The sequence below is a fragment of the Rhinolophus sinicus genome, chromosome 14 (assembly GCF_057876585.1).
Source record: "Rhinolophus sinicus isolate RSI-liver-muscle chromosome 14, RSI-T2T, whole genome shotgun sequence".
NCBI classification, from domain to species: domain Eukaryota; kingdom Metazoa; phylum Chordata; class Mammalia; order Chiroptera; family Rhinolophidae; genus Rhinolophus; species Rhinolophus sinicus.
The window spans coordinates 138,680,042-138,706,841 of NC_142514.1; the positions used below are offsets into that span (position 1 = coordinate 138,680,042).

General features: G+C 54.1%; 1 protein-coding gene and 1 pseudogene across 2 annotated transcripts in view; one reads left to right on the forward strand and one right to left on the reverse strand.

The window, feature by feature from the left end:
• Positions 1-155: 155 nt before the first annotated feature.
• On the forward strand, positions 156-237 carry LOC141572619 (U4 spliceosomal RNA; annotated as a pseudogene).
• Positions 238-1,569: 1,332 nt separating this feature from the next.
• Positions 1,570-26,800, reverse strand: part of DGAT2 (diacylglycerol O-acyltransferase 2) — a 32,261-nt gene continuing 7,030 nt past the window's right edge. For both annotated transcript variants that reach the window (XM_019726448.3, XM_019726449.3), the window contains 7 exons: positions 18,491-18,619; positions 13,369-13,476; positions 12,914-12,984; positions 6,687-6,891; positions 5,888-6,062; positions 4,446-4,648; positions 1,570-2,762 (listed from right to left, as the gene is read on the reverse strand). In XM_019726448.3, the coding sequence (XP_019582007.1) occupies positions 2,608-2,762; positions 4,446-4,648; positions 5,888-6,062; positions 6,687-6,891; positions 12,914-12,984; positions 13,369-13,476; positions 18,491-18,619 (1,046 nt within the window). In that variant the 3' untranslated portion in view covers positions 1,570-2,607. The remainder of the gene's footprint in view (positions 2,763-4,445; positions 4,649-5,887; positions 6,063-6,686; positions 6,892-12,913; positions 12,985-13,368; positions 13,477-18,490; positions 18,620-26,800) is intronic.

Genomic DNA, 26,800 nt, shown 5'->3' on the forward strand with positions numbered 1-26,800 from the left:
ACGGGGTCAAATATATGGTGATGGAAGGAGAACTGACTGGGTGGTGAACATACAATGTGAGATATAGATAATGTATTACAGAATTATACACCTGAAATCTGTGTAACTTTACTAACAATTGTCACCCCAATAAACTTTAATTTAAAAAAAAATGTAGCTTTGCGCAGTGGCAGTATGGTAGCCAATGAGGTTTATCCGAGGCACGATTATTGCTAATTGAAAAAAAAAAAAAAATGTGAAAAAGCTTAGTGGCACTTGCCTCAGAAGTAGCTTCAGTGCCCCCTAGTGACCATATCTGGGAACCACAAGCAGAATCACGGAATTGACCCCGTTTAGGCAAAGATTGCAGCTCCACCCCGACCAAAGGCAGAAGTAAAGGAAGTTCCCGTTCCCTCTCCCAAGGCAACAACTCCCAATCCAAGGCAATTTCACAGCATTTACCCAGAGTTCCCCCACCCACTCCCACCCACCCCACTCCGCCCCACAGCTTAGAGCAGGGCTGGCCTCTGCTCTGCACAGGCTGCTGCTAGACGAACATTTCTCTGGGTGAGGTGACTCCTCCGGGATTTGGGACTTGGTTATTGTCGCTGTCCTTAGGCACAAATGGCCGAGTTCCCTAGTACACAGTAGGTGTTCAGTCTTCACAAGCTTAATGCTGAGCATAATGGTCTATGTTTGTGGGGTGGCCTAGGTTAGGGCCAGGGCTTAGCCTGGACCCAGAGGCTAAGGGTCATAGCTAGCCTCAGGCTGGGGCTGGGGGAGCTGAGACTCATCAGATAACAGGTATTTCCTCCATCCTAAAGGAAGCGTCTGTCCTCTGACCTGAGCTGTGGCCTGAGGCCTGCCTGGTGCCACACATCCAGCCACTGTTGGCCCCTCTAGGGCACCTGTTCTCTCTGGGCTGCTCGCTCTCCTGACCACTTGAGAAACTGAAGAAGCCAGCTCCCTGCCCTTCCAAGAGAAGCCCCCCTGCAGACCTCTCTGCTGCCACTTCTTGGTCATTCAAATCGGCAACGCTGTCTCCTCCCTCTGCACTTGCTGCTCTGTCCAACTCCCTCCTGGCAACTTTCCAGTCCACTTTGTAGTCCCAGCTCAGGCCTCAAGGTCCCACGTTCTCTGGCTCATCTTGCTTACTCTCTCTGATGGAGCCAGCTGCCGTGCTGTGAGCTACCCTATGGGAGGCCCATCGGGCAAGGAACTGAGAGTGGCCTCCGTCAACAGCCAGTGAGGAAGTGAATCCTGCCATCAACAACACGAATGACCTTGGAAGTGGATTCTCCCCCAGTTGAGCCTTGAGATACTGTAGCCTGTGAGAGTCCCTGAAGCAGAGGGCCCAGCTAAGCCATACCTCGACTACTGACCCCAAGAAACTGTGGACACGTTGTTGTTTGAAGCCACTAAGTGTTGGAGTAAGTTGTTACACAGCAACAGATAACTAATATAACACACAGCGCCATGTGGGCCAAAGGAGCAGGTGGAAAGGAAAGGGCTTGGCAGATAGCCTGGCTGGGGCCGTGATCTTTCCAAGTGTCAGGGGCAAGGTACAGATGTAGCACCAACAAGAACTCATAGAGTACGCTCGTTTTTATTTACTTGTTTAGAATATACAAAAGTCTGACATGGTACAATGATCTCATCGAGAGAAAACAGAACACAAAGAGGAAGGGCTGGGTTTCTACCCTGGCCCCCACTTTCTCAGAAAGGCACACACGAGTGAGGCTTGGCTTTGGGGGCCTGTCCTGGAACCAGTCTGCGGCTCAGAAGGCGAGGCCCCTCTGTGAACAGGAAGAGGGACCCCTTCCTCACACCCACACTTGGGGGTGTAGGTTAAGCAAACCGAGGCCACTGGGAAGTATGGGATTCAGGCCAAGGCGGGGTTGGTGCTGGGTCCATGTCAGCGCTCCCTGAAGAAAACCAGTCCCTCCAATCAGAATGTGGTGGCTGGAGAGTCCAAGAGATGCGTCTGGGACAGCCCTGCTCCCCAGCACGGGACCATCACCACCCCCATCGTCACTCTGGAGGCGTCAGTCCAGGCTCAGATCTGAAAGACTGTGAGTGTGGGCAGTGACCGGAAGGAGAATCATGCTGGAACAGCCCAGATGCTCATCACTGCACTCTTCAAAACGGGGACAACTGTGCCCTCGAGTCTTCCCCTTGGCAAGAGGGACTAGTCCTGCAGTCAAGACAAGGTAGCTGGGAATAGAGGTGTTTGTAGGAGAAGCAGCTTCTGCCCCTCATCCTCCAGAGGCAAAGAGCAAATAATACAACCGGCCTGAGTCACTAATGGTGGTCTTTCTTCCCCAATTCACCAGGACTGAGTTTTCTCTGTCATTTTGGGAAGGGAAGAAGAAGGGCTGGTTGAGAAACCATACAGGTCCAGATGTAATAGCCACCACCTAGAACAGGACAAACTGGAAGGGAAAGAGCTTGAAAGAGTCACTTTTTCCTTCTTAAAAAAGACCTAACATTGTCATGGTTTAACAAAATTATTATAATTTCTTTTAAATAACCCACAGACACCCATGACGCTTCCAAATTTACAGAACAAAAAGCACCCGAGAACTTGGTAGAAAACAATCTGCAGTAGCAGCTGAGCTGAGGGCTGGCTCAGTTCACCTCCAGGACCTCGGTCTCCGGGAGGCCGAACTTGGTCTTGTGATTGTCAAAGAGCTTCACCAGGGCCTCCATGTACATGGCGTGGTACAGGTCGATGTCCTGCTGGGTCGGGTGCTCCAGCTTGGGGATGGTGATGGGCTCACCCACTGCAGGGATGGGGCAGAGGCCTCTGGTTAGTCACTGTCACTCAGCCCAGCCTCCCTGGTATCCCTCATAACGTTGATGACAGCAACCCTGTTCTACGTGCCACTCATGTGCCAGCAGCTCTGCTGAATGTGCTCCGTCTCAGGTTGTGGCTTTTACAGAGGAGAAGACGGAGGCCCAGGGGCATGGGAAGGGACCTGCCCAAGGACACAGAGCCACTAAGCAGCGGGTTGGATGAACAGGCTGCACCCACTGCACTCAGCTGGGAGGGAACTCCTGCGAGAGCTGTGGGGTCAGGCAACGGCCCTGCTTTTTCCCTGCTCTGGGAAAGTCACTTTGCCTCTCTGAGCCTTAGTTTCCTCACCTATCACACAAGGACCCTTCCTCATAGGGCTTGGCTAAGGATTCTGTGACATACATGACATGCTTTGAGAAGGGAGGTAAGGGCAGGAGCGGAAGGAGGAGACCAACATTCATACTTCTGTGCATTGTTTTATTTCCTAAATCCTGTTTCATCTCTATACCCAACTCATCATGAAGTTCTGTCAAAGACAGTTCTGGGATTTCTTCCCAAGTTCACCGCACTTTTCTTCCATCTCTGCTGCCATTGCTTTGGTCTAAGCCACTGGCTACCACAAAAGCCTCAGGACTGCTCTTGTGGCTTCCATTTTTGCCCTTTCTAACCCATTTTCTATTCAGCAGCCCCAAGGATCACTTTCAAATGCAAATCTGAACCTCCCCTCCCCAAAATCTTCAAGCAGCTTTCCACTCTTAAGGTGAAGAGCAAATTTCTTCACGCTGTCCACAGGACCCTCCCTGTCCAGCCACCCCTGAGCATGAAAATGTCCCTGCTGCCTGGGGAAGATCAGAGCTGGTGTGAAATTTGTATACAACAAAAGTCAAGAGTGAGTCTGGGTCACATGACCCAAAATGCAGGAAGTTGGTCTCTGTGCAAAGTACAAAGCAAAACACCTGGCCCTGATAATTCAAAGTATCTATGTGAGTTTCGGCTCTTAAAGTCCATGCTTTGTGGTCCACTTGCTCCTGTGTGAACCATTCACACACACACACACACACACACACACACAAAGAGATAATCCTTTGGAATCCTCTAAATGGTCTCAAATAAACCCAAAACAACATAGCTGAGAGCCAAGTGCAGCCAGTTTTTTTGCTACATATCTCACAGGCCTATGCTCCCGTCACATTGATTTCTTTCTGTTTCTTGAAAATCTCCAGTCTTTCTGTAGGAACTTCACTTAGGCTACGGTTTCTGACAAAAACTCTCTCCCTTCACCTCTTTTGCTGGATAATTCCTATTCAGCTAACAGTGTAAGAATCACCTCCTTCTCGGCGTCCACTATGACCCCCAAAGCACCCTTCGTATCCCCCTCATCCCCTGTGAGTGTTTGCTGTAACAGGGTCTTTCCTGATAGCCTCCTGGGCTCTGCAAACACAGAACTGCTGGGTCTTCTTTGCTTACCTAGCACAGCTTTGCTCACAGTAATGGATCTATCACCTATCTCCATCCCCCTGCCAATCATTCCCATATGGCAGCACCCAACATGTCCTCGAGATTTAGAGCATGGACATCAGAGCTGGGTGGCCTGGATTTCAATCCTAACTCTACTACTAACGAGCTGTGTGGCACCCCGAGTTCAGGGTGTGCAACCAGGGGGGCTCACCGACAGTGGTGATGGGCTTGGAGTAGGGCACCAGCCCCCAGGTGTCAGATGAGAAGAGGCCTCGGCCATGGAAGATACATGGGGCAAAGCCGATGTATTTCTGGAACTTCTTCTGGACCCATCGGCCCCAGGAGCCCTCCTCAAAGATCACCTGCTTGTAGACCTCATTCTCCCCAAAGGAGTAGGTAGGAACCAGGTCGGCTCTGGAAGGGAGAAGCCAGGGTCTGTCACACCCCATCACTGGCTTTAGGTCCTGTCAGCCCGAGGTCCTGGTTGCCAGCCCAGCTCCCCTCCCCCAGGGCTGTACCAGAATCACCTGGGGGATCCCAAACCACATGTCCCCTCACTACCAGGGTAAGATGGGCCTTCTGCCCACCCCTCCCCCTATTAGTGACTGGGGAGCGTGTTAGGGCTTTGGGACGAGGCAAAGGGAAGGCTGAGGGCCCTGCTTTCAAATGCCTCTTCTTTCTCATCCTCCCTCTGTGGGGAAGTTCTCCCTGCCCCATCCCCAGCCTACACCTCTCTCAGTTCTGTGTCACAGCCCCCAGCATGCTGAGCTGTCACTGTCCCTTCTCACTTCCCCTAACCCTAAACATAGGGACTGGGTGTGATTTGATGGCTGGGCCCCGAAGGGCAGCGTCTTCTGAAGGTCCTGAGGAGACAGAAAGGAGGGCTGGGGGGCGGGTCAGTGCCATCCCTAACTTGTGTGTGACTGCAGGCTGCATTTTCTTCCCCTCCAGCCACATCACTACTCGAGGGCCATCACCCCAGGGCCCTCCTCCTGGGTCGCACAGAGCCCAGATGGGGGAAGAAACAGTGGACCCAGAGTCCAAAGAGCTTGGCTCTGCATTTTACAGTGTAGCCCTAACGGAGTCACTCAGTTTGCTTTCTCAAATGGAAAATGAGATGTCACCACCCACAGAACTTCTGTGGAATCAAAGGAGTCTTAGAAATGAATGTGCTTTGTCAAATGAAATGTGGCTCAACAGGTGGCTACACAGAATGTGCCTCTGGTTTTCTAGAAAAGGCCACAGAAATCCAAGCTGCCCAGTTCCTCCCCACTTGTTCTCAGTGTCACTCCTCCAGGAAGCCTTCCTTGATCCACGCCATGCCATCCTCCTTCCTGGTCTCTTGCTCTCCTAGCAAGAGAGCATAATCCTGGACATGGCATAATCCTGCATATGAGTCTGGCTTCTCAGCCCACCTGTGAGGGCCAGGCTGCATCTGTGCCCCACGCAGACACACAGGCTACCCTTGGCCAAACTTGGCCTGAACCTGTGGTTCCAACCACCCATACCCCACAGGACGGGGAACTCCCTTCTGTGCCTTCCTGGGGTCTAGGGCCTGCCTGCGGGAGCCAAGGGACTGCAGCCCTGGGCAAAGCAAAGCTTCGGAGGGGTGTGTGTGCACATGCCTGCGTGCATGTGTGGCGACGTGCTTACCCGTGACGCAGGGCCAATTTCACAAAGCCCTTCCGGTTACGCAGGGTGACCGCATTCTTGCCGGGCCTAGAACTCAGGGACTCGGCTGCACCCCCTACTACGATGATAATGGCATTGCCACTCCCATTCTTTGAAAGTAAGTAGTCTATGGTGTCCCGGTTCACAGGGCAGATGCCTGGGGAAGGACGAGACACACAGTCAGGGCTGCCAATGGATGCCCGCCCTACCCCTGAACACATATAAAAAGAAAGAGCCCTGGACTTGGGTCCAGACCTAACCCAGCCACTTAGAAGATGCAGGGTCCCTGCATAAGCTATTCTTTTTCTGAGGCTTGGCTTACTTATCTGTAAAACAGGGGTAACAATACAAGGTTGTTTAGGGAACTCATTCATTGAGGAAATACTCCCTGAGGTCTTAACTCTACCAGCCAGTACCAGGTTCTGGGGACCCTAGTGAATCGGGCTGGTGGTGGGGGTCACAGGCAGGGGGACAATGACAGAGCCATGGACAACAGTCAGGTCGTACAGAGGGCAGCAGAGGCACTGGGGTGCCCGGAAAAGGAGTCAGAGAAGCTTCTGAGGAAAGATGTTACCCCAGTTGAATCCTGAAGGCCATATGAACAGCTCTCCTGTTCAGCCCTGACCCACTGTGTCAGAGGCAGGCAGCAGCTGTCAGCACAGGACCGGTCACCGCAGCACGGTGTATCCCTCGCTTCCTAGCCTCTGTCACCTGGCTCAGTGGAGAGGCTGAGGGCCCTGACAGTGGAACCCAGCAAGGACAGGCAGAGGTGAATTCTCACCTCCAGACATCAGGTACTCCCTCAGCACTGGCATCCGGAAGTTGCCAGCCAGTGTGGCCAGGTAGGGCCTTATGCCAGGGAACTTCTTGCTCACTTCAGTGGCCTCTGTGCTGAAGTTGCAGAAGGCGCCCAGGCCCATGATGCCGTGGGGGTGGTATCCAAAGATATAGTTCCTCGTGGTCAGCAGGTTGTGTGTCTTCACCAGCTGCAGGGAAAACTTTGGGTGAGAGGAAAGTGGCCACGAGAGGGGTGCTGGGGCACGCCCAGGAGTAGGGGCGGGGCTGAGTATGCCATACCCCCTGGCACTCTGGGCCTGAAGGACTGGCGTCACTCTCCACACATGACCTCACTCACATCATTGGGGCCACAATACCTGGTGCTCAGCGGTCACCATTTGGACTATACAAGTCCCTGTGACAAGTGACGGAACTTTCTCCTGCCAAACACACTGGGTCCTCTTACTCACATTCTGCCAGCCTCCTGCCTTCCCTCCCTCGGGGCCCATCCTCCTCACCACAGCCAGAGTGACTGTTCTAAAACCCAATGCAACCCCTGTCACTCTCCAGCTCCCATCAGGGTCAAGTCCGAGTCTCTCAGTCTGACTAGAGTAGGGACAGTGCAGCTGGCCTGAATGGAAACTTCCTTGCAGGCAGCCAGGTTCAGCTCGGGTTCTGATGCAGGAAGGACGAGGGTAAGCAGCAGACCTTGTGCCAGCCGCACTGGGGGCGGGGGAGGTCGGCTGGATAGCCGGGCAGCTGACCTGTGGTACTATCAACAAAGCTGTCCCGGGATGCTCTACAGAATGATTGGCTTCCTCAGGGCCCACCCCCGGCTTGGAGGAGGGGGGAGTGGTGCAAAGTTTCCCTAAAACCTAAGCAACAAGAGGCTCTGCTTCACAACATACACAGGCCTTGTGTTACAGGCCCTGTCTCACAACAAACACAGTGGGGGTGGAAGGTGTTTGGAGGGGTGGAGAGTATCCGTATTTTGCTCAGAAAACATCACTTTTTCTTTTCTGATTACAAAAATAATGAGTAATCAGAGAAGTTTCAAAACACAGGAAAGTAAAAACAAAAGCACCTGTCATACCTCCATTCAGCTAAACCACTCTAACATGCTGAGTCTTTTTTCTACTCAGATATACACGTTTTTAAACACACACACACAATCGAAGTAATATGGTTGGTACCATTTTTATGTAATTTCCTACCCAGCATATCATATCTATTTTTCCTTATCCGAATTCCTCAGTAACTTGTCTTCTCACGGCTGTATTACCCTCTCACACAGCTACACTACACGTAACAGATCTATAATCAAACCTCAGCTGGTAGACCCTTAAAAAGCTTCCAAAATTTCCCTTAAAAACAATGCTCCCATGAATACCTTCTTTTTATCCACATCTGATTATTTTCTTGAGGCAAACTTCTAGAAATACAGTTCCTGAGTCAAAGGATATGAACATTTTGGTCCTGTGGACTGCCCTGCCTCTCTAGAGAGGTGGCACTGATGGCACTGCTACCTGCAGAGCTTGAAAGTGCCCACTTCCAAGCACCGGTGCCAGCTGGAAGCAGAGTCCCTGGCCATCGGCAAAATATCAAGAGCCTAGGTTTTCCATGACTCCAAATTTGGGAACCTCCTAGTTGAGGGAAGGACCTTATGCCCAGTTTCGGGGGAGGGGGTGGTGATGGCAGGCCTTGGGAAAACTGAAATCTGAATCTTCAGGTAAGGAAGGCTGGAGGGGGGTGGAAGCCAGGTTGGCTGGCACCATTCACAGCTCTGTAACTGCCAGTACGTGTAAGGATGAGCAAGACTCCCCTGCGTTTTACCCCGTTGCTTGGGACATTCTTACTCTTTCTTCCAATCTGCCTTTGGCAAACAGATTAAAGCTGCTCAAAAACCCAACCAACTCTCAGCTGGAACTCCACAAGCAGGGAACAGCTGCAGCTTAATCCACGGCTAGTGGGGTGGGCGCAATGAGGGAACTGAATGGGAGCCCAGCTTTAGGAGCTCTGCAAGGTGGTTGTTCTGAGGTTTTGCCTCCTAAAAAACAGGCCAGCCCACCACGTTAGCTCTGAGTAAAGCTAGAATGAAAAAGCAGCATGTACCCGTTTCCACGAAAAAGGAAGGTGCTGACATTAAGAGCCAAGGCAGCCAGTACCATACTGGAAACTTGCTCCTAAGCGGGTGGCTGGGCCTAGGAGCCCAAAGTACAGAATGGGTCAGAAGAGCCCTTATCTAGGCCATTCCTTTCATTACAAGGTGGAAACTGAGGCCTGGAGAAAGGAGTTGCTGCTTTCCTGGAGGCCACGGTGACACACCCTCCGCCTTTAACGAGTCGATCCAGCTGTGCTTTTCCTGGGACCTGGGTTGTAGATGTGTCACCTGGTGGAACCCGAGCTGGCTCTTTAAATCATTTCCTGCTCCCCCAAGCCTCTGTCTGGTGGAACATTCAGGTAAATGACGTGCCCTGGGGCACAGTGCAGGTTAATGGCTCTTGGTACAGTACCTAGAAGAATGGGTATTTGGCGCAGCTTTGATTTGTCTTTGTGCCATGCTTCCCTCTCCCCCGGACTGAACAGAGTGTCCATTCCAGAGGGACAAGGAAGGACACTGCTGATGAAGGCTCTGTTGACATGCCTGCCATGTGTCTGTCCCCCGATTGCTTCCTATGATAAAGTCTCAGTCCAAGGGGGTGGCCAGGCCTGCCTGCTGGCTCACGTGGGCCTGGAACACATTCCTGGCAAGTCACGCCTCACAGACTGCCTCCCAGGACAGGAAAGGTGCTCAGATAGGCTTGTGCCACCCTGGCACCATCTAGAGGGAAACTCAGAACCAGAGAAGAACAGAGACTCGCCTGAGCTCACATAGCAGGCACGGTGGCAGAGGAATGCAGGAGAGAGAACCTGGGCCCTGAAGCAGACAGCCTGGGTTCCTATGCCAGCCCTGATACTGACATGTTTTGTGACCTTGGGATAGTCTCTTCTCTCTGTGAAACGAGGCAGATGGATGATTCTAAACTCCAAGAGCCTTCCCTCGTCTCCTCTCCAAAGAGCCTCCCTATACCTCAGGAAGCGGGGACCCAGGGACTGCTCACTCCTCCCCCAGGAAGCCAGCAGTCCTGGTGGCTGCTGCTAACACAGGAGCTGCACATCTGCTGGGAGAAGGGTGCTTGCTCTCTGGGCCAGCTGAGCTGCTCTGATGGCAAAGAGCCACGAGCTTCCCCAAGAAGGGAGAGGGGGAGGTGTGGGTAAGTGGGTGCAGGTCACTACGCACCGTTGGCGAAAAGCTGGGAAAAGGGACGAGACAAGAGTGTCACACACGGCTCCACAGAACATCAGCCCTGATGTCAAGTCACCGAGGCCCAAATCTCTCCCAGGAGAGGAGCCTGAGACCCAAGGGGCAGGAGCTTGGCCTAAGTCACCGGCAGGCAAGAGCAGAGCCCAGGTTCGAGGTGCTGGCCTGCCTCAGGCCATGTGGCTTTGGTCCTGGGGCCCAGGGGACCTCCCAGGGCCAGCTCACGTGTGTCTTATGGCTCCGACTCCCAGCCGACTTCTTGGAACAGAGGTGTGATCAGGGACACTAGACTTTGTTTGGTTCTTCCGGAAGAGCAAAGATCAGTGAGGAAGGGCATGTGCCTGGCCTCGTTCTGATCAAGCCCTCAGGCCACCCGCTTCTGGGTAGAGGGACCTGTTGGCCTTGAGAGGGCTTCCTGAGGGGCCAGCTACTCTGAACACTGGGGCCTGGCCCCTTAGGCAACGGCCCCAGGTGGAACAGGGTCCGTCCACAATCCCTCACAATTAACCATAACTTACCACTTTCTATCATATGAGCAGTTCCGTTTTGCACATGAGGCTAATTAGGCTCAGGGAGCTTAAGAAAGTGGCCTGTGGCCCCATGGGCAGAAAGTGACAAAGTCCAGCAGGACCCATTAGCTGGTGAGCCCACCCGAGGGCAGGGACGAGGGCTGACTCTTGTGTGGCCCCATGCCCAGCACACTGCGCAGGGAACAAAAATTACTGGTTGGTGAACAGAGTGACAGAACAGGAACTCGACCCAGGTCGTTACCAGCAAAGTAGAGAGAGGGAGACCCAGGAAGTGGGGCTCAATCCGACGGGGGGAAATCCGGGATTCAATCTTTCCCAGAGAAACAGCCAGTGGGAATTCAATGGGAAAGAACCTGGGCCCGGCTTCTAGTACGAACGCTGGCATGGGCTCATTGTGCAACCTGGACCCGTGCCCCTCTTTGGGACTGACTGTTTCTTCACCTCCAAAGGAGGGAGCTTTATGATGTAAAGAGAGGGCTGGGTCCTATGATGCAACATCCTTCTAGCAACAACAGCCTTGAATTCCTTGTGGCCAGAGAGATGGAGTCAGGGAAAGGGAGGCGCGCCGACCCCAGAGGTCCTGGAAAACGTGGGCTCAGCCTGGAGTGGGCAAAGGGAGCTGGCCCTGGGCCCACCCCACAATACCGGGTGCAGTGGAGGAATGTGGTGTGGGGTCACCCAGCCCCCTCCCCCAGGCAGCACGCCAGCATGTCTGTCACTGACACAACAGCAAACACACACTGCCCTGTGTCATGCACACTTTCACACTCACACACGCTGCCACTTCTGCTCTTCAGACTCCCCTGCCTCCTGCTGGGTTACCTCAGCAGCTCGGGTGTGCCAGGCCAGACCCGAGTGACATGGCCAGACAGGCGTTTCCCCTACAGGGAACACCTTCGGGATTCTGCCGGTTATCCCCAATCCAGCAGCATCGCCCCCGTGCACCAGGGCCCAGATGCCCCTGCCTTGCCAACCTCACTTGCAGAGCACAGGCAGGGGGACAGAGATGAGATTGAGAGCCAGACCACACCACCGTTTATCCTGTCAGGACCTGGAGGTGGGCCCCCGAGACGACAGGTGCTCAGAAGACTAGTGTAAGGGTCCCAGAGAAGACAATGGTGCAACAGGGAGGAAACCCAGAGACCAGCTTGGTCTAAACTTGCTTCGTGTGGAAAAACTGCACCCTGGAAGGGATGGTGCCTCACCCAGGGTCCTACTGGGCTTTTCCTGCCTCTGTCCTCCAAGCCTGAGGGAAGGCTGAGTGCCTGCTCAAGCTTATTTCCCACGGCTCTGCTGCACACAGAGGAAGCATGCAGAGGTGGGAAGAGCCCAGACTTTGAGGCAAGAACAGCGATTGGAATCCTGGCTCCACACCTCACTAGCCTCAGTCAGCTTTGCTAGTCTGACCTGCAGCTTCCTCTTTTGCAAAAAAGGGATAACATTAAGACCCCTTACAAGGTGCTATGAGAGTCAAAGGAGACTCCTTGGGGAAAGACGCTGGCTCCTAGGATGCTCCCAATAAAGAGATCCTCTGTCTGCACTCCACAGGCCTCCTCTCAAACCTGGTGCCTACGCTCTCCTTGTTTTCCCTGCCTCTTCAGTGCTGCTTATCTTTAGGACGCGGTTCTAGGAGCAGCTACTCCAGAAACCTTCCTCAAGCCCTTCAGCAACTAGGGTCTCACTCTTCCTTCACTACCCATCAACTTTCCTGGGCCCTCATTCCCACGGTCATGACCCCCAGCGACCCACCCATGACTGGCTGAGAGAAGTGGTATTTCTGTTAAGAGCTTGAGAAAGAGAGAAAGCCCCGCATAGCACATTGCTATGCTTGGTTCAGTGATATGCTCCGTTCATGCCAGATGAACTTGGACTACTTTCGTATTGCTCTTGATTAATTACCTCCATTTTAAGTTATGCCTTTAATATTCAGTGAAAGGCAGACAAACAATGGCCATGATATCTGCTATTATACCTGCTCTTTATATCATCACTCAAGAGCTCAGTGCACAAAACATCTTTTAGATCCAAATGCTACAGTGAGTCTTGTTTCCCCAAACAAGGCCCAACAATGATCATGTTTCCCATTTTCCTTGGCTGCCAGGAAGCTCAAAGCTAATGATAAAGCTCAACCACCACCACTTTGTTGACCCTTATGGCTGAAATGCTAGTATTTTTCCCCCCAAGTCTTGATTTTTCTTTTTTACCTGGTGTGGCATCATATGGACCCTAAACTGCGCAAACCTGGCACAAAGTGGTGCAGAGCACGCACTGCTGCTCATAGTGGGAGGTGTCGCATGGTTCACTTAGCACATGTGGTTACTACAGACGGGTAGGTTACAGCTGAAGTGCAGATTTCCCATCCATTCCCACCCTCCCAAGATAACACCCACAAGTCTTTACCTGGATGGGAAAGTAGTCTCGAAAGTAGCGCCACACAGCCCAATTTCGGACCCATTTTGACCTCCTGCCACCTTCCAGAGAACAAAACACAGTGTTGGGAAGGAGCGGGAGTCAGGGAGGGTGACATTTGTGTAAGGCAGACTAGACAGGACCAGTGAAAGCCTGAGGCAGGCGACTGTCACCCTAGGCAGCACCTCCCCTTCCCACTGGGCCCCTGTCCATGTTTGCCCCTCATCCCATGCAAACCCTTGACTGAGTGTAAGCCCCTGCGAGGACTAGGATGGCGTCCTTTGAGGAGCTTTTAACCGCCACCCCCCCAAACCACACCCTGGCTAATCTAATGCTTTTCATATAGTAGGTATTAAGGAAAAAGGAGCAGCCTTTGAAACCTCAGCCTGTGCAGGAGGGAGGGTTCCTTGGGAGTGGGGGTGGGGCAAGGAGTTCCACGCCCTTACCTTTCTTGGGTGTGTTCCAGTCAAACACCAGCCAGGTGAAGTAGAGCACAGCGATGAGCCAGCAGTCGGTGCAGAATATGTACATGAGGATGACGCTGCAGGCCACTCCTGGTGGGCAGGCAGACGATTACAGGTCAGGCCCAGCCCTCCCTGGGCAGTCCTCACTCTCCTCTCTGGGCAAGGGCTCACGCAGTGATGGAGTGAGCGTTTACTGCGGCACTAAGCTAGGCTCAGCCGGGGCCCTGAGCATAGCCTGGCCAGGAGCACACTCACGGGGACACGAGCCTCATCGCCTAGACTGACGGACTATTCTGGCGTCAAATGGTCCATGAGCTCCAGGGTGTCTGGGCAATCACACCAGAGTGGGTGACCTTCAGCTTCTTGTGAAGCTGTCCTTCGAGCTGTTCTTTCTGTCCCCTCCTTGCATGTTCTCCTCACCCCAGTGCCCAGCACAGTTACCGTGGACAAGGGGAGGGACCTACTAAGTGAATCCATGTCCCAGGACGTGGGCAGAGCTGAGCCACTGTCTCAAATGTGAAGCCAGTGACTTTTACACCATGTTAGAGATGACGACACTGACGCTCTAGGAGAGGGTAACTTGCCCGAGCTCACCCAGCAGGACAGGGGCAGAACCAGAATTCAAACCACAATCTGCACCAGGCTTTAGAAATTCATCAAAAGTCAGAAGCGCCAGGCTGCCACTGGAGGGCCGTGGGAGAGGAGGCTTCCTGCCCTAGGAGGAGGGCTGGCCACTTCCTACATCACAGGCAGTCAGGCAGTCCCAGGCCAAAGCCTGGAGCCCATCAGCCCCCCCTCAGACGCCCCAGCAGGACACTGAGGAGACTCCCTGGGGCCAGCTTTCACGTGGTCACGTTGCTCTGGGCCTGTGGGCCATGCTGTTGAATAACCTGGCACAGAGAGGAAGGACGGTGCATGCCAAGCCTGGTTTACCTCATGACTCGACCCTGGATGCCCTCATCAGGGCTTCTACCCAGTGTTTCCCCAGCCTTCAAGGCCTGGCGCAGACATCATCGCTTCAAGGACTGTCTTCCACTATGAGGCTATCCTCCCACATGGGTCTCTCAGCTCTGGATTCTCCACACCGAGGGGATAGGGGGCGGGGCACATCTTCTTTGCTCAGCACAAGGCCAGGGGCAGCAGGGACCCATGCTTGGTGGGAGCATGGCCTCCATCCAGCACCCTCTCCACCGCCCAGGGAGGGACGCCAACCCTTGCTGTACGCCCACCCTCTGCCGGGCACTGCCACTGGTCAGGAGCGCTCTAGGGCTGATGAGCTCTGGATCCCATGCTCTCCTCTTCCCACCATGGCTGAGCCTCCTCTGGTTTCCCGAGGGAGAAGGGAGGGTCAGCACAAGCTCTCCATGAGTCTCAGGGCAGGAAAACGGCACTCCCTTGTCATCCACAATCCAGTCCTGTTCTAGACTCATGACTGAGCCTCTCCCCAATGTGGCTAAAAATGGTAGAACTACCTGGGGAGGGGCAGTGAACACCCAGTGACCAGGCGTCCAGTTTTTCAGGACCAGCTTAGGAGTGTGACATCACAGACAGGGAAGATGAGTTTCTAGGGAGGCATGTGCAGCCTCCAAAACTCTGGGAAAGGCAAACTGAAGTACTTGAGGCAACTTGGTGAATGGCTACGTCTAAGTTAAAGCCACTTATGAAGTCAATCACACTGTTGAGCAGTTTGCCTCTGGTCCCCTTTCTTAGGCCTGGAAAAGGGCCTAGACTCCACAGGTACCCAAGCTCCTTCAGAAAACAGATGGAAGCTCCAGGTGGGCCTGGCGGGGCTGTGAGGTTCAGGCCAGGGTCGGAGCAGCCTGGAAACCCAGCTGCCATCAACCCCCTAACTCTCCCGAGGGGTCAAGGGACCAGAGGGGCTGAGCCCACTGCCTGTATGTCTGGGTTTTCTAGGAAGGTGGGAATCCCGACCTACCACCCTCCCTCTGGTGCTAAGGCATCCTGGATGGGGGACAAGAGAACAAACAGACGGAGAGTCCAAAGATTGCATTCTAGCTCCAGACTCTCCGCCCAGAGGGCTCACTCCCCTAACCCCTGTGCGTCCACAGCCCCTCTCCCACAGCACTCATCTGTGTCATTATCTGCCTCCCCCATTAGACTCCTCCCAGCAGACAGCCCTTCAGCCACCGAGCTCCTTGGGAGTTGGAACTGGGTCAGGTTAACCTCTGCAGCCCCAGTAACCAACACCGGAAAGGTCGATTGAGCAAAAAGTGATCTCAACTTCCCTTTCTCAGAGCCTAATCCCAGTCCTCCTCTGAACAATGGGCTCCTTGCTCCACCCTGCTTGGTCGTGAGCTGGAAACTGCTTAAGGGCCTGGCTGGCTCCACGTGTGGAAGGCTGGGGACCAGCTGCAAAATCACCCCCTCCCCACACAGCACGATGAGGCTGGTGGCCCTGAGGCCCGTGGGCAGGGCAGCCGGTGACTGCTCCGTGGCAGAGCGGCAGCAGAGGGCCCTGTGGAGAGCACGGACATGTTCTTCCATGAAGCCCTGGCCGTGCTGCTCACTGGCCACGGCCCGGCCCCGACCCTCAATTTCCTTACTGGGTGTTGGGAAGATTATACATGACGATATGTGAAGAGGACTTAACACACAGTTAAGTGTCAAATCAAAAGATCCATGACCTTGGATGAAAACAAAAATGACATCTTCATTTTCACAGATTTCTCCTGGAAATGTAGTATTTCCTTCATTTACAAGTGTAACGGACCACAGCAGTATGAGCAGTACTGTGATACCAATAGGAAACAAAGGTGTTTTCATATTACATTTAGAGCAGTTGCAGATATTTTGAAAAATCATTTCTTCTCATCACTACTTAAGAATTATAGTAATGATTATACCTGCTTCTAACTCTTTTTTTTACTGTAATAATAAAAAGCAGGTGTGACTATATGTCTAATTTGATTTCTTAATGTATGCATATTTATATTTTAGTATCACTGGATTCCTTTGAAATCCAATGCACTTTGTATTACACATTTGAAAACACTGAGAAAGGTTTATAGTCATTATCAAAAGGCTAGAGGGGGTCCACGGTAGAAAAGCGGTTTCTCTGTTCCAGAGGGAGGCTGATGGGGCCACAGAAGCCTTTGCAGCACAAGGGGAGCCTCTGCCAACATATTTGGGTGGCAGCAGGAGGGAGTGGCTGGGCTACTCTGGGCAATAATTAAGCAGCAGCTCAGCAGACCTGCCTGTCCAATCAGGCGTGGCTCCCACCTACATGAGGGTTTTAGGAAGATGCTGGGCTGGTTTCTGGGCTGTGGTTGGGCTTGATGGCTCGTTAACCTACAGCTCGGGGCCAGTGCCTGTCATGTGCTGCATGGGTTGAGGTTCTACCAGCTGCTTAGCTCCCTATCAATCAAGCTCTGACTCACTAAGACAGAGAGAGCGGTGGCTTCTTGGTGCAAATGGGGACTAAGGGAGTTGGTGTAGCAGACAAGGCAGGGGTCAGGGAGGCTGGAATCCACTGGGTCTTTTCTTGGTCCCACTACTTCTTTCTCCTGCGATTCTGGGCAAGGCTCTGCCCCCACTGGGCCCCTGCTTCCCATCTGAAAGTGGAGGGATTACACTGTGCTCTCTACCCCAGGATTCTAATAAGCGGCCAAATGCAGGCTGACTTGGGGGTCTGAGCCCCAGGGAGCAGTTTAATTTGCTCTGTTCCCCAGACCGGTGCTTATCTTTTTGAAGTCACGTGTCCGCGTAAGAATCTGACGACAGCAATTGCCTTTTACCCCAGGAAAATGTGCACATACTCTCATATAATTTCGCACTGAATTTTAGGGGTTCATGGACCCCGTTAAAGCCTGCTCTTGGGCCTAGAGATGAAGACTGGTTATTTCATACCAGGTACAGTAATTCTGGGCTCCCCAGGAAGGTGGGCTCCCTGGTGAGGGCTCTGGGCTTCCACTCAAATCCCAGCTCTGTGCTTACTGAGCTTCACAGTCTCACTGAACCTCCGTGACTTTCCATTTCCTTACCTGTGAAGTGGGACGTCAAGGAAAGACATGGCAAGTGCCTGGTACACTGTGGCGGCTTGACAAATAGCACCCCTACCCCATCCCTCTGCCCTGCACGGGGCGGGAGGGGCAGCACGGAGCTGCCCCGGAAATGCGGTCTCAGAGGCCCCTATGCACATTGGAAGGATGGTTGCTCAGCACTGAAAGGCTAATTCCTGATACTCCCCATCAGCCTGGACAGTCCTGTAGAGTGGGCCACCCAGAGGGACTCGCCCACAGGCCCTGGAATGTACTCTATGCTGCTCTGCAGCAAGTTTGTCTGCCCTGATATGTTGGGGAAGCCACTTATTACGCTGGGGACACGGGCCTGGGAAAGACGAGAGGCTGCTAGGAGAGCAGGGGTGGCCCCAGGCATGGGCCCTTTCCTCCTCCCACACAACCCAAGAAGTCCTGACCCTGGTCTGGGAGTGAGGGCACCAACCAGGACCTGCAGAAGCAGCCACCAAAGCATTGATCCGGGAGGGGTTGAGAGAGAGGAGGGAGCCAGCGTGAAATGGGCCAGGGTAGCAGCTGGGGACGGTGGACCACCCAGTGCTATCCACTCTCATTCCTTACCTTCACTTCCCCCAAAAGCCATGTGAAGTAGGCGACATTTTCCTCATGTTCAAAATGAGGAAACTAACTTTCAGAGCACTCAAGGAACCTGAGTAAGGGCGCAGAGCTTGTTTGTGGCAGAGTCAGGACGCAAACGTGGCACCACAGTACCCTAAGGCAAAGCAACGTACCTACTAGCGATATTTGTTGGTGGGCAGGGTGGCATGTGGGAAAAGCACAGGCTTTGGGGTCTTATAGACCTGAATTCACATCTGTGTGACTCTGGACAAATTACTCACCTTCTCTGAGACTTGGGTTTCCCGTCTATAAAATGGGAATCATACCACCACCTCCCACTGAAGCTCACCGAGTCCTCCTGCATGCTTAGCGGTAGAGCACTTGACTGGGGACCCAAAGGTGGTAAGTAGAAAGATGCTCTTACCCCTCTCCCCGGCAGGGCACAGGTCCTGCTCTAACCTCTGTTGGGGAGGTGGCCCCGGCCTGCCCTCGCCCACTAAGCCCCGGCTTACCCAGCACGAGGAAGGACAGGACCCATTGTAGCACCGAGATGACCTGTAGCTGCTTTTCCACTTTGGACCTATTGAGCCAAGTGATGGAGAAGAGGTCCTGGAGGGCAGAGAGGATGCTGGAGCCCGTGCCTGCAACAGAGGGGAGATGTCAGCTGGCTGCCACCCTTCCCTCCAGCCTCAGACTCCCCTACACCAACCCACCTTCCACAGGCGCCTTTCTAGATGTGAGAGGAGCATGGGCCACAAAATCAAACAGACCTGGGTTCAAACCCCAGCCCTGTCACCCAGTAGCTTTATAATTCTGGGCTGTTCACATGCCTCTCTGTGCCCCAGTTTCTATATATATACTCAGTGGGAATGGTGTCCCCTTAAAGGGTTATTTTGGAGACCAAATTAAGTCTCTAAAGAGGCCAGGGGGAGGCACTCCGTATCTGCCAGTTCTCTTCCCTCCCTTCATCACAATCCAACTCCGGTCCTTAGCCTTTATCTGGATCTAGTACAAATATTTAATCTTTGCTCTCTGTGTCTGTGAGGCCAAGGCCACAGGTTCAACATCCAATGTGCAATGTTTTTTTCTCCAAATGTACTTTGAGCATGCCCCCTCCCTGCCACCCCCTCACCCCCAGGGCTCATCCTCTTTCCCAGCGAGCTGAGACCTCCAGCCTCCAACCCCTAACACCATCAATGCCACCAGCACTAACACCTTAGAGGGATTTCCACTTTCAACTTCATCTCAGTGCCCAAAGCCTGGGGGCTTCAGGCAGCCTGGGACACTGATGGCTGCTACTATGCTCGGTACCAAGCAAGTGCCACGCCTGGAAGTTAGGACAAGATGTGCTCACTCAATTGGCTCTGTGGCTGTGCCCCCAGGATGACAACCTGGACTCCGGCAGCTGATGGGCAGTGGGACCAGATGGCCTAGTGACTGCGTGAGACGCAGCCCTGGGGGTGAGTATGTGCGGGGTTCCTAATCTATACCCCACTCTTTCCGCCAGCTGGACCAAAGGAGTGGGGCACTTCAAACCCCACGTCTGCTGAGCCCCAACTGCATGCCGTTCGCTCAACACATCTTTACTGAGCGCCTTCTGTGTGCTGGTCAAACATTCCTTCACACCACCCACTCTGGGGACACTAAGTCACAATCTTGTCCTTGAGAGTCTCATGACCTTTCACCCTGGCCTACTGCTGGGAGTCAGTGGGAGAGGGTTTAGAGTCTTATGCTCAAGCCTTTGTATTTCTTCAAAATCTGTAGAGCAACAAGGTCACAGCAGAGTTTAGAAAGGGACATAACCGTCATCAGCTGCAAGTCAACAATTGCTTGACTTTTAGTAGGTATACAGGTAACATCAGACCTCAAGACAGACATACCAGCCTTGTCCCCTTTACCTGGTCTAACGGATCAGAGGGAGGGGACTTGGTGCAACAGAAAAGTCAGACCCCAGTTCAAACCTTGGTTCCACTCACTATGTGACCCCAGGCAGTACCACGAGGGCTCCCTTACATGTCCCCAGGGAATGGCACACATATTAGGCGCTCAGTAGCATCTAACACCCCACAAGCATAACTGGGTTGGTATGTGACTCACAGAAACAAAACACAGGTGGTAGTATATGACGCACAAAAAGCAAAATAAAGAGGCTAGGCCACAGAACCATTCTAGAGGTTTGGCACATAAATGCTCCTTTACCCCCTATATAAAAATCCTACCGTCACAGGCCCTTTCCACCGCCACATTCTCCTAACAACCCATCCTAGAGACTGAGGGCCCTCTGGGGTCATCTAGAATAGTCCAATTGGACCACCAGGGAGACTAAGGAGAGATGCACTGACTCGCACAGGGTTACCCAGGCAGTAGAGGCAAGGCTGGAACCCAGGATTCCTGCCCCTTACTCAGGGCACCTTCCTTTCCCCTACAGCAGGTGCCAAGTGCACATAGGACACAGCAGATCCAAGGGTGGGGTGCACTCAGGGCCCCTGTCCCGGGGAGAGGCCTGGGGACGTACACAGGGGAGGGAAGTGAGGCCGAAGCAGAGGCCTGAACCCCTCCCTGATCCAAGGGCTGGCTGCCAAGTCATCCCCCAACAGCTGGCTCTGCCACCTGAGCTATGCCAGCTGAAGTGAAGCAGGCGCCATGCAGCTAGGATAGGCTAAGGGGTAGGCAAGTCCCTGCTCTGGGTCTGGGGCCGGCTGGGTGCCCTGGCTGGAGCAAAGACAGAATGGACTCCAGCACTTTCCTACTCAAAGTGTGGTCTGGGAACTGTTTAGAAATGTAGGCTATGAGGCCCAGACTATAGCTACTGAATCAAAGCCTGCACTTTAACAAGATCCTCAGTCCCAAGTCTCAGGTAGGGCAAGTCTGGGGTGGAGGCAGGGGCGGAGGGAGAAGCTGGGGGCCTCCACCTTTTGCTGGGCAGAGAAGAAAAGGCAATGGAGAGAAAGGCATCAGACATTGTCTCAGTGGACCACTTCCTACTGCGAACCAGATCCCAAGGCCAACAGCTTGAGGAGTGCGTAAGAAAAGGGCCAGGGTCCAGCCCCTGCCTTTGGGTCAGGGCCAACCGCTGGTTGTACTCATTACCACCACGTGGAGCTCTCCTGCGTGGGGCTGGGCGCAGGAGGGCATACAGGAATTCCACACTGGTGACATGTCCCACATTGAAAGACCTGGGTCTGCTCAGCTTCTTAGGGGTCTCTCCCAATTAGATAAGGACAGTGCAGGAACTGCAGGCCATGTCTCACCCTCACCCAGACAGGAAGAAGAGGGCCTGAGGGACTTGCACAAGCCCCAGGGCAAGTCAGCCAGAGCCAAGCTTTCCCCACGTTACCCAGTCTGTTCTCAACCAGCTTTGTCCTAATTACGGCCCAAAGCCAGCTCTACAACAAAGTAGGAAATGGAAGACTGCTGAAGAGTGACAGGTGTCCCTACGGGAGTCAGGGGCTACCTGGAGAGGGAGGAGCCACCCCTCTGCGTTCCTCAGGCCTGGGCCTGTGTGGCTGGCTCCTGGCCAGGAGATTCCAACTGCTGACCACGGAGCCCAACCCCAAGAGATGGCCTGTCCATCACACTGAACCCCGGCCCCAGTGGAAGCCCCTCTGGACCTAAGAAATAGCTAGTCATGGCTCCTCTGCCTAGAAAGGCCCTCTTTGCATTGCCTCCCTGAGGATCCCCTGACAATGGGATAAGGCACCTCATCTTTCAGTACCCAGATAGGGCAAGCCTTTGGTGAGAGGTTGTCTTTCCTTCTCTGGGATTATAAACGCTAAGGCCCATGCAAGCCTGAAACTGTCAGGGGCCATCGTACCACCTCTCCCCAAACCCCATGGAGAGAACCTTTCTGAAGATGAAGTCAAGAGAGGCCAGCGGAATGGAGAAACAGGGAGACACGGAGTCCTCCCTCCGGACTTCCTCAGCCCTCACCTTGTCCTACCTGCTGATTCCAAGCCCATTCTCCTATCACACCGGGAGCTGCCTGAGGATCCACCTGGGTCTGAGCCACACCTGGGTGCCCAGTGGCCTGCCAGGGCCTGACCCAGAGTGAACACTCAGGTTTGCTGAGCGAGAGAAAGAGCAGGTCTGCGCTAGCTGGTCCTCAGGCCCTTGGGCCCCTTCCCTGCAGGGCCGGCTGACAGGTGTGCTACCCTCGTGGCACAGGAAGCCCTGGGAACGCCACAGCACAGGTATTCTGACACCTCCCCAGGCCTGTGAGTTTGGCATCCTCACTCCCATTGGGATGGTGACAAAAACAGCTCAGAGAAGTGACACGCCCAAGGTCACTCAGCAAGAGGGTGGCAGAGTTGGCTCAATTCAACCCCAACTGCCAGGCCTGCCTTCTGTCCCTATGCTGTAGATCCCCCGAGTTCCTTTTCTCTCCTCCCACAACAAAGTGGGAGAAGGCTGGGAGCGGATGGGGAAGATGAACGACCTGTTTTCCTTCAGAGGCGCAGGCCAGGCGCAGGCATCGTGTGCAGTGGGTTAAGTGGCAGCAGGCCTTAGGGCTCCAGTCCCAGCTCTGCCACCAACGCCTGTGTCCCTTGGCCAAGTCACTTCACCTCTCTGGGTTTCAGGTGCCCCGTCTATGAAACGGGGGTAGAGAGGATAAACGCTATGACCTCTTCAACTGCTGGGACTCTGGCCTCCACGCTCCTGGGGACACCATCTAGAGGCTTGCCACCTTGCAACAGCCCTGGTACAGATGTCCAGCAGATGGGAAGTGAGGGTTCAGTTGGGCACCCCCAGGCCACTGCCAGCCCTTATCACCCAGCTGTCAGCACCTCCTCTGCCTTGGCTATGGCTGGGAGGGGTCCAGCAGCAGCTGGTTGGATGCCAATGCTGCAATCGGATGCCACCACTGCCACCACCTGCACACCCAGCCTGTTTCCAAGTCCTGGGTGGGGCCAGCAGGAAGCCTGAGTACCGAGCCAAGCCCTAGCTCCAATCTGCTCCTTTGCCACCCGTCCCCCACCCTCCCTCAGCACACCACACTCTCTGCACCCGTCCCACTGCAGCCAGTATCTATTTACTTGGCCATCCTCTTGTGCCAGCGTCTCCCGGATGCCAGGGCTGGTACCTGATTCATCTGGGCCCAGAGCCCTGTGTACAGGGCCTGTGAGAGGAGGAGCTCACAGAGGTGTCCTACGTGCATGAGCAAACCCACAGGTCCCAGAGGCCGTTGGAGGCCCGGATGCTCACGTTAGACTGGGCTGCCTGACAGGAAGGCCCATCACTGAGGACCCCGGAGATGAGCTGGGGGCTGGGGCGTAGGAGTGAGCCACTCTCACCCTCCCTGAGCAGGAGTTTTCCCACCTGTGATGGTAACAGAACCGCTACCTACAGATATCTTTTTTTTTTTCATGGAGGGAGACAAGACAGGCTGTAGAGTGAGCTGACTAGTCCCATGGAAAAAAGTCCTCAACAGCCAATTCAAATAGCTGCTCCCGGACACCATTTATTTCACACAGCTCATTTGCTCCTAGATTTGGAGAGGGCAGAGGGAGCGGAGCCGCCAGAGAAGCCCAGAGCACTCTGACACTCAGAAAGGAGTCCCCTCCCCTTATGTCTATATGGGGCGTCTCTGTCCACAGCACTCCCCAGGAAGGTGGACAAGGCAAGGATGGGCAACCCCATTTCACAGAGCAGGAAACTGAGGCAAGGCGAATCCAAAAGAGGTTAAGTCACTTGCCTGCGGTCAGGGTGTAGGGGAACCAGGACTCGAGGCAGGTATTTGGGATCTGAGTCCCTCATTTCCATGATGCCACGCTGCGGAGGGCTAGTCCCCACTAACCAAGCCAGTCCACACCCAGTCTTCAGTGACACACCCCCAGCTAAGGGAGGGCTGCCTGCTCTGTCCCACTCTATGCCCCAAATCTAATGGGAACAGTCTCCTGCAGACGGTCTGTGCAAGGAATATGAACCCCCCCACCCATGCGTTCCCACCAGCTAAGCTCTTGCAAGGGCTACGCCAGAGCTGCCCACAGCACCGGGGCCAAACACCCCTCAGTCCCAGGCCCTGCTTGGGGGTGGGTGTGGGTGTCTCTGTGTCTGAGCACCTCCTTGCCCCACATCTGATAGCAGAGTGACCAGGGAGGTGTGCCCAGCGCTGATGAAACCAGGGCTTCTCACACACGCCTGACGAAGCAGGGTCTCACCTCACATCTCCATTATCTGAAAAAGGTCCCTGCGCCAGCTCTGCCCCTGCATCGCTTTGAGACCTTGGGCATGTCACTTGGGCTCTCTCAGCTCCCGTTTTCTCAACTGTTAAATGAGGACAATCACCCCCGCCCCTCACAGGTTTGTTGGGAAGACTAAATGAAGAAAATGCATTTGGTATTCGTTGGGTAATTAAGTGGTAGCTACTGTCATTGTTTCCACCATCAACAAGAGTGGGACGTGGTATTAATAAAGAGCAAACACCAAGTTGTGTGTGATGAGAAGAGGGAGCGGAATGAGGGTAGTCACCAGGGAGGCGCCAAGGAGGTCAGGAGGCCTTGGCAGGGCCCTGAAGACAAGTTCTGGGAGACAGAGGAGGAAAGCGGCTACTGCGGTTGGAGGCAACGGCTGGAACAGGCTCAGAGGGACTTGTAAAGAGGAGGCAGGCCCAGAGAGATGTTCTATGACCCAGGCAGGGGGGTTCACGTTTACTCCAAATGAAGCTGAGAACAGAGAAGCTGGAAAGGGCTACACTAGTCAAAAATGGCTTCCAGAGGATGTGGGTGGGGACAGAGAGAATACTTGCAGCATGGAGCCCTTAGCAGGTCGCAAGCCCTATACTGGCTGCTGGGAAAATAGCAGTGGACACAGCAGCTGAAGGTGCACCTGTTAGGGGCCTTAAACGCTGCTGAGGGAGAGAAAGCACGTACATGTGAAGGTATGATGCAGTGTCAGGCAGTGATGAGAGCTACGAGGAAAAGTCATTGTGGGGGTAATGAGCTACAGAGAGGCGCCTGCGGGGAAGAGGCCCTGAGCATGGCCAGCCTCCACGGGGAGGCTGTAGCACACGGGACATGCCTCTGGACGGCCCACACTGCGTCTTCCACCCACCTTCGCTACTGGCATCTGGGGAGGCAGAGTACCAGCCTCAGGAAGCTACAGAGGACGGGAAGCTGGGAGTCAAGAGAATCTGACCCCTAACTCGCAGGAAGCTAGCCTTGGTGAGTCACCTCCTGTACAAGCCTCAGTTTCCTCATCTGCACAGTGGAGCTAATACCTACCTCGCCAGACTGTTGTGAGACTTAAATGAGATAATGTATAGACAAGAGTTTCATAAAAAGTTAAGCCCTGCATAAATGCTGGATAATTATCAAGTGAGCCTCAGTGTCCTCTCCTGTCTAATGGGTATAACAACCTCTGCCCTGCCCTGGAGCAAAAGTGTTGGCACCAGCAGACTTGGGATTCAAACCCTGGCTCTGACCTCTTCCCTGCAATGAGGTCCTGTCTAAAACTCAGTGTCCTCCTTAGTTATGCTCCAGGACTGTTGTGAGGAACCCAAACAACTTATGGAAAAGGAACAATGTCTGGCACGTCTGTTAGAGAGCTCGACAGAGGCCAACAAGATCACAGGGAAGTGAACAGCCTCCAGGGGCTCTGTGAGTGGGGAAGTCATTCTGTTCAGATCCCCAGCCCCAAGGACGCCCTTGGGGCCCACCTATGACCTTGGGCAAGTCCCTGAGCCTCTCTCAGCTTGTTCTCTCATCTGTGAAATAAGCTCTGCCCTGGGTGGCAAACTGCCAAGTGGACAATGAGGAAATCGCCCCAAGCTACTCCACAGGGCTGGCTGCAAGTCCACAGCGAGGCAGAGGAAGGACATACTGATCCCCAGCGGACCCTTCCAGCCCCAGGGAAGTCCAGGAAGCTAGGACCAGTGCCACAGAGATGCCACCTCTTCAGGGCCAGAGGCAAGCTCTCTTCCAGGCCCCCCCAGGTAGATTTCAGCAGGAGTCCACACCTATGATGAAGGGGCCGATCGTGGCTCTGGACAGCCATGCCCATTATTTAAAAGTCCGAGTCTAGGGCTGTGCTCCTGCAAGCCCTGCACGTGAAGCTAGCCCCACTCTGCACTGCCCATGTGCAGCCAGACACTCCTTCCCTCCAGGAAGTCTCCCCACCTTCTTGGCCCTGCCTGCAGTCCCCCAAGGTAGACTCCTGTCACCTGCCAAGTCCAGTCTGGCCAGTGGTTCAACACCAGACACGCACTGAGCGCTGGCCCTTTGGACCTTCCTTACCCTTTCAGGCTGACCCTTCCTGGTGGAAGCCTCACCCCCCACACCCCACATGCCCGCACCTCACCCCTCTACTCAGCCTTTCTCATTATGGGAAAGAGTGTGCATTTGTTTGCAGGGACCGTGTTTTGTTCCTCTGGGAGCCTGTGCCCAGCAAGGGGTCAGGCAGAGCTCGCTCAATGTTTGCTGAATGACTGGACGCTTGAGGGGACGGACCGAGGTGAACAAACAGGGCCTGGACAAGAAGAGACAAGCCCAGTCCACAGCTGACTGACCTGGGCCATGACAGAGGGTCACATGGAGCTTCCTGGGGAATCAGGAGGGAAAGGCCTCCTTTCTGCTGGAGGGGTAAAGGCAGGGGCAACAGGGGAAGGCTCGAGAGGGCGGGAGACGACGGTGGAGCCCAAACATTCACAATCATTCAACAAGTGCTTTCTAAGGACCCTTTATATGCCAGGAGCTGCACCAGGGTGGGAGCGGCCAGACCCTGCCTCTCTGCTTCTTGGGCACCTCTGGACGCTGAGCTCTTTCCCGGGACCACCCAGCCCAGCTATGACAGCCCCAGGACACAGGGCTGTGAATACTCAAGCAGAG